Raw genomic sequence first — 7,337 nt, 5'->3', positions numbered from 1 at the left:
TAAGGCATTCACGAGAGACCTGACTTTGATGTCATCATTTCCTAAGGACACCTGGCACAATTAGAACTTTCCCCAGAGATGGAAATCGAAAGTTCACAATTTGGCTAGCAGACGTTTATAAGTCTAAAAAAATCTAGGTTAGATATTGATTAATTGTCAACACTTAAGCATACAGAGTTATAAAGTTGCAGCTGTCTGACTTCTGTTCAAATGTCAGAACACTGGCTGGCAGCGGTGCTGGGTCCCGAGTGGCAGTAACGGCGGTAGCTAATGAGGGGCTGGTTCCTTCAAAGGGCAGGCTGTGCTTAGTGGCTACGGGGCCTGGGCCCTTCAAGTTCATCTATTTATGCCGTCTCTCTGGACTCGGTAGGACATGGGCTTGTGACTCTTGGTGAATTCACCGAACGAATGTCAGTAAATCCCATCTCTCACGCAGTTAGTCACGGGTGACGTCATGAGCAGATGGCTTGAGGAGAACATATGCCGCCGATCTGCTCCTCTCAGCTCACTAACGGCTTTGCCAGCATTTTAAACAATTGCGTCGTGTGTCACAACCTGTGAGTGGAGCATCAGTTTAGAAGGAGATAAGCTGGAGATTTGTTCAACTGTTTATTTTCAAATGCCAGACGAGAACGGCTTCGGGGTTTGATCAGCAGCTCGAGATAGCATGCTGCCAACTCGGTAACTGAGGAGTCTGTACACATTCCAAATGCTGTGCCTGGCATAGCCCTGTGATGTCAAAATAGCAGGAAGGGCGTCTCCAGCAATGTTAACTTATAGAGCGTGAAAGGCCTCACGTGAAATCTCTCCAGGAGTGACATATTCGTTGGAAGGGGGCGGGGCCTTGGAGAGGGTCGCACTTTAACACTTTTATAGAGTTTTCTGAAGGCTTCCCCCGACCCCTATTCTCTTTGCTGAAGGTGAGAAATGTCTCCTTGAATACAGTTATGAGAAAAGATGGAGCCATTAATAGCAAGGGGCAATTTCACAAAAGGACTATATAACACATGCTCTTTAGGAATAACCCTCCCTTTTCCCTTTGGAGTTCTAGAGTCTTCCTTCATTAAATCAGAGGGTTAAATAGAAGAAAGAGACAAAGATCCCCAACAATGTCCCAAACAAACATTATGGACAGAATTGTCACAACTGACACAGAAGAAGAAGCTAGTAGATAAGGGATTCTTACGTCATTTTAGCAAGGCAGTGTAGTTAGGGAGGCAGAGATGGATAAAACTGCTGATGGAGAAGAATGACTGTGTAATGTGAGGGAAGTTATCTTTTCTTCTTGACAAACTCACAGACAAAATACATGGTAAGATGACACTCCGTGTCATTCCACCTGCCCGAGCTCAGCATCTCCACACAGTCCTCATGGCCATAGGGGTCGCTAGGCTCCCCCTCCTTCCAGTTGCTGTAGTTCTGCAGTGGGCTGTTGTCCGTGAACACGTGCTGTCCCTCCCTCTCAAGGTCATTCACTCCAATGAACACTCGGAAGAAGCCACTCTTGGCTACATAGTCTGCAATAAGTGTGTTAACAGCCTCATCCTTAGGCATGGCTAACATCCCTCCCCGGATCCTACAGTGGGTCAGGGATTCCCTGTAGTTCTTCTCCTCCTGCACGATGTAGTAAAATTTCTCTTCAGTTTCTCGGATCCCTGCTATAACTGAAGGGAGGAGAGGAAGAATATCATAATCAAGACAAGAAGAAGCGAGTACCTATCTAATGTCAGATCTTAATGCACTTGCTCAGCTTCAAGAGCTGTTTTTATAAGGTCATAATGAGGTAGTCACTTAGTTCATGTCTTCTGTGCCTTTCTGTTTCTCAAATGAAAACAAAAGTCTACCATTTTGTCCTCTGTCCCCTTCCTCCTTAGCTTCCCATACATCTGTCCAATAGCAACTCTGATAACAAAGTCCAATTAACATGAGCATCTCACCATTTTTTTCAACCTAGTTTATGTTTCAGGTTTATTTTGTCCTCCTTTCTTCTACATCCATGCCTTTCATGTCTGGGAAGACCCTGATGATCATTTAGATCTCAGAGAAAATGAATTTTCCTACATAAAGTTTTTTCAGTGCCCTCTGCTGGACATGGAGTCTTCCTATGTTCCCATTGTCCCTTCCGATCTCAACTCTTGTATACCACTCAGAACATTCATTCTACTCTGCTTGCTTGTCTATATCTTCCCTTGAACTGTGAATGTCTTGAGGTCAGTGCTCATGTCTGATACTCTGCAATCCAGTGCCTAGAACAGTCTAAGAAATGACACATGCTTATTAAAAGTAAATTCAATGTATAATCTAGGAATGATAAAGTTTTTCCACTTTAGGTCAAGTTTCTAGGATATGGACACACACAATGACTGAGATTATCCACACAGCTGTAAGTGAAAATTAGCTGTTGGCTGAGTTTCAAGATACAATCAGGTATTGAAAATCATCTTCAACTCATAATATGATCTTTGTGCTTTTGGCTTCATTTTGGGATCTTTAACTTCACCAAGAAATCTGTGGCCACTGAAATGTTGGTTCTCATGTGTTCAAGATACTTCTGACAGTCTGAGTTATGTAAGATATAGAATTTTATTTTTAAATTTGTTTGTGTGTGTGTGTGTGTGTGTGTGTGTATACCGGCCATGCTTTGTGTAGGTGCCCATGGAAATCAGGAGATGGTGTCAGATTCTCTGGAAGTAGAGTTACAGGCAGTTGTGAACTGCTTGACCTGAGGGCTAGGTACTGAATTTGGATCTTCTGAAAGAACAGTACAACTGCTGAGCCATCTCTCCAGTCCAAAGATACAGAATCTTATGTATGATTTACAACTGGAACTTAAAACCAATTAAGTTGCTTAGTTAAGCTTTAGTATTTCCTAGACCTCTATCATTACATGTTACCTTTGAACACACGATGGCATTTGTGTGCTTCTGTTAATGTGCAACACATTCATCCAGATTACACTAAGTGAAAGTACAGCCAGCTGAAATCAGTCATAGTAGTCTTTGCATCAGTTTCTTCAATAAAACTGTCTCAGCAAAGGCCTTTCCAAGTTGAAGACTTTACTGCTTTTTAATGTGGAAAAAAATGGACAAGGGACAAGAAAAATGGCTTAGTTGAAAAATTTATAGAGACACATAGGATCTGTACTAAATGTATTATTGGAAGACGAGTCAAGAAAACCCTTCTCTGCTACCAGTATCCATATGCATGGCATTCTCCCAGCTTTGGTTGCCTCAGAGCACTTGCAACATAATAATAAAAAATACTAAATGCTATATTACCAGTAGTTATGTGCTATTTCAAGTACTCTAGGAAGTAGCCATTGCTGTTATTCATCTTTTCTGAGATGCTGTTTCTCTTTGGCTCTTGTCTCCTATTGATGCAATTTTAGGATATATGAATCATATTGTACTATAAATTTTTATCTCTGATCAAGATATTTATATATATTATTTGCATTTTGAGTCTATTGTCCTCATTTGCTGCATATTTGTTTAAAGATTGTTTAGTTTTTTTTTTCATTTGAAGCCTTAGTCTTTAAGATCTAGAGATATTAAGAATTACAGGTCAATAGTTGCCAATTTTTGTTATACTTAGACTGGTCAGGTTCTTTAGATGCCATAGAGATTGTATTCTGCATAGACAGGTAATCTTCAAACACATCAAAGAACTGTAGAATATGGCATTTAAATAACTTAGGATTCTGTTGACATGAGACACAATTGCTTCTGGCAGCACCCATCTATTCCTGGGAGAATGTTGGGCACTGAAGAGATTTATTCCACTTGGAACTTGTTTTCTTCTTGGCAAAATTGGCCTTTGGGCAAAGAAGTGTTCTTGCTTCAGCTACTGACAAAATGCATGGTGTCCAAACTGGATAAACAGGATACAAACAGAAAGGACTGCCAAATTTTGCCAAGACACGGTAAGACAGTTTTTCAAATTTTCCTGCCTCTGAAAATGGTCTGTCAGATACTCTAGACCTTAGCCAAAGTTGATTGCCCCAACGTTGCAAATGAGACTTTGGGGGATTGCTCACGTAGCCAGTTGTCTCTGTAATTTCTTGTACCTTTTGGAAGTTGTTTGAATGCACTTCCTGTTTACTTAGGTAATATTATTTCCCTTCTCAGGTCTTTGATGTGGTTGAAGACTAGATAGTCATAGTTACTTTCTTCTCATGACATAGTCAAGCCATTTTCAATATAAGACTTAAATTCCTTAAGTTAAGATAACTATTGAAACATTTAGCATACATTTCTTGTTTGATGTTGTTCATTGTGGTTATAATTCTAACTTTTATGTATTTCTTGCCTACTCTTTTCCCTGTATGTTTGTTCTTATTGTATATAGTTTCATATTAGGTTTAGAACTCTCTTATTTAGATAAAAGGGGGAGGTGATGTGGGAACTCCTTCAACCAATAGCCTATAAGATACTGGACCACTTTGGGCATGGTCTCATGTACTATAAGTGCTGATGAAAAACGTGTGGGCCTTTTTTTTTTTTTTTTGGCTGGATTTGGTTCCAGTTCATTTGGTAGCACATTCAAAGGACTGTGGACCGCTACTCTTATGGTGAGTTTATCCCCAAGTAAATAAACCTTCATTATACTCCATTTCAGACTATTGTGGAACTCTTGATGACACTACAGAAGTGTCTCTTTATTCTTTTGGCACAAATTGCCCAACTCTGCTCTTTTCTCCTTTCCCTTGGTGGACCAGCCTGACTTCATTTTAAGAAGCCATCTTGTTACAAGATCAGAATAAGTTCATTCTTGGTTTTTTATAAAACTTGGATTTGACCAGGTCTTGACCCATTTTCCAAAATTTAATGTGTTCAGCACCCTATACCCTAACCTCCACTCTGATAAGATACGATGTTCTGCCACCATTTAAATGCTGTTCCACATAGCTTAAAAAAAACAAGCAAACAAACAAAAAACAAAACAACATCAACAAAAACCTTGGAAATCCCCTAGCTTTGGAGTTTTAAGGCTATAGAAGCCCTACTTTTTCCTATGTTTGATGTAATTTTCTCAAACCACATTTTATGAAGATAGTTCTGTCAGAAAAAAATTAAACTTGTTTAATTTGACCAAAGAAGTTAAGGAATGGTCTTTACTCTCATTTGATGCGATTGACACCCTCTTTTAACAAAGATCCTTTCCCCACCAATATAACACACACACAAGATTGAATCTGGTAGTGAAGTGAAAAAGTCCTAGAATTTGAGAGGATAATCAATATTTTGAGAGGCTTTTGAATTGTGATACTTGCTTGAGTCAGGTATTTCCTGCTAAGGAATGCAGTGTTGAAAGACCATATTGAAAAATAGGAAACAGAGCAAAGAGATAACTATGTTTACCATTCTTGATGAACTTCATAGATGTCTTGAGACGAGCGACATTAATATCTAGTTGTCCGACCACTTTTCGGTATCTCCCACAGTCGCAGATGGTGCCTTGTGAATGACAAGAGCTGTGAATTCACATTGAGTCACACGAAGACCCACTGGAGTGAACTTTTCCTCTCTTCTCAATGTTCTCTAGAATTTTCTAGTTTGGTTGCATCTCTTTATGAGCCACCAAATGTTTAACTTTTCATTTAAAACGGGGTTTCTACTTTATCTTTAAGAATTCATAAAGTATCTCAAAAATATTTGAAATGAGTTAAGAAAAAAACCCAACTTTAAACGAGAGTTTCACAAGGAATGAATGAGACCAGCCTCTGTGCGCTGTGCACACACAGTGGGCCGTTTGCCATATTTGTTGAGTACAGAAATGGTCGGCTCAACTTCAGAGGAAATTTTTTGCAGCGTCCTTAGAATATATTTGCAGCCAGGCCTCTCGCCTGCTCTGCATTATTCACGAGCTCACACAGCTCTCCCAAGATAGAAGAAACTTTTCATGATTCAACCACATGTTAACTCTGATTATCCACGTAAAGTAAAGCTGTCAGGTTTCAAAGGCTACATCTAAATACTGTGAAGAGATGCAGTTTCAGTTTTAAAAGGCAGCTGTCTAGTTTATGGGGTAACAATTATTTTAACGTGTTATGCAGCAGCCTTTACTCACCCAGTTTTCTGACTACGTTGTGTTTGGGCGAGGAGGAGCAGAGTCCAAGAAAATGGTGATCAACCCAGATGACTCTCTCTTTTATTTCTGTTTAATGGGTGCTGTGTGTAGTTTTCCATTTCTTTATTTCTTGGCAGTATGAGAAGTTAAACTAATCTTACTAGCCAAGTGGACAAATAGCTCATTCCTTAATTGATCCATGTACGCAGATAAGCACAAGAAATATAAGACAGTTCTCTGGGTCTTCACTAGTTCATTGTAAATAGACACAACTGGAATTTTCCCTAGACAACCTATTTTACTTTCTCATATCAAACATTGCAAGCTGAGTTCTCTGAAGGCTGTCCCAGTTCACTCAGAGCAAGCTCTGTATCCAGGTAGCTTAAAGGATGAGCATAGGAGGCCACTCACAGGCTAGTGTTTGGTTCAGATTCTCGGGACAAAAGGCATGGCTGCTAATGCAGTTTCTGGCATGGACTTTTCCCTTGATTTTAGACACTGAGCCCCTACTTTCTGATATGCTGGACTTGCCTCTCACCATGAGCATGACAGGGATGGAATGTGTCCTCATTCCCTTTCCTGGGGTTTGGAAAGTCACCAGTGAGAAGACAGGAGAGTTCTCTTTCTCCAAGTCCTCTAGCCCGTAGAAACAAGGTGGAATGCACAGAAAAGGGTTCTGTTTTCTTTTAAAAACAGGGTAGTTTTGAGCTGGGTACATTTGGTGTGGTGTCATAAATCAACAACAACAACAAAAAGCCAAGATGAGCTGGACGGTGGTGGCGCACGCCTGTAATCCCAGCACTCGGGAGGCAGAGGCAGGCGGATCTCTGTGAGTTCGAGGCCAGCCTGGTCTAGAAGAGCTAGTTCCTGGACAGGAACCAAAAGCTATGGAGAAACCCTGTCTCGAAAATTCAAAAAAAAAAAAAAAAAAAAAAAAAAAAAGCCAAGATGAGCATGCCGTTCTTACCTGCCCTGCCTTTTTCTCCAGGAATGCCGAGCAGACCCTTTTCCCCTTTGTCACCTAAAGGAAAACAGAAAAAAAAAAAAAAAAAAAGCACAATAAATAAACAGTGAGGAGTTTGAAGCTGACAAAGTACCCCGTGTCTCTAAACCCAGAGGAAATGGCCTCCAGAACGCCCTTTTCATCATCTCCAACTGATATCCCTTGGCTTTTTGTAACTGATTTGCTTTGGGTTGTTCATGGCACAGACAATCAGGTGAGCCACAATTTATTAAGATTGATCACTGAAATTCTTGCAGGATATGTA

General features: G+C 40.2%; 1 protein-coding gene across 1 annotated transcript in view; it reads right to left on the bottom strand.

The window, feature by feature from the left end:
• Positions 1–1,272: 1,272 nt before the first annotated feature.
• The window catches only part of Colec10 (collectin subfamily member 10), a 254,123-nt gene continuing 248,058 nt past the window's right edge, over positions 1,273–7,337 (bottom strand). Inside the window, exons 7-9 of the mRNA XM_057791887.1 lie at positions 7,037–7,090; positions 5,361–5,456; positions 1,273–1,664 (exon numbers count right to left, since the gene is read on the bottom strand). Coding sequence (XP_057647870.1) covers positions 1,273–1,664; positions 5,361–5,456; positions 7,037–7,090 — 542 coding nt within the window. The remainder of the gene's footprint in view (positions 1,665–5,360; positions 5,457–7,036; positions 7,091–7,337) is intronic.

The sequence above is a fragment of the Chionomys nivalis genome, chromosome 17 (genome assembly GCF_950005125.1).
Source record: "Chionomys nivalis chromosome 17, mChiNiv1.1, whole genome shotgun sequence".
NCBI classification, from domain to species: Eukaryota; Metazoa; Chordata; class Mammalia; order Rodentia; family Cricetidae; genus Chionomys; species Chionomys nivalis.
The sequence above is the reverse complement of the archived record's forward strand: the minus strand, read 5'-3'. Positions and strand labels throughout refer to the sequence as shown.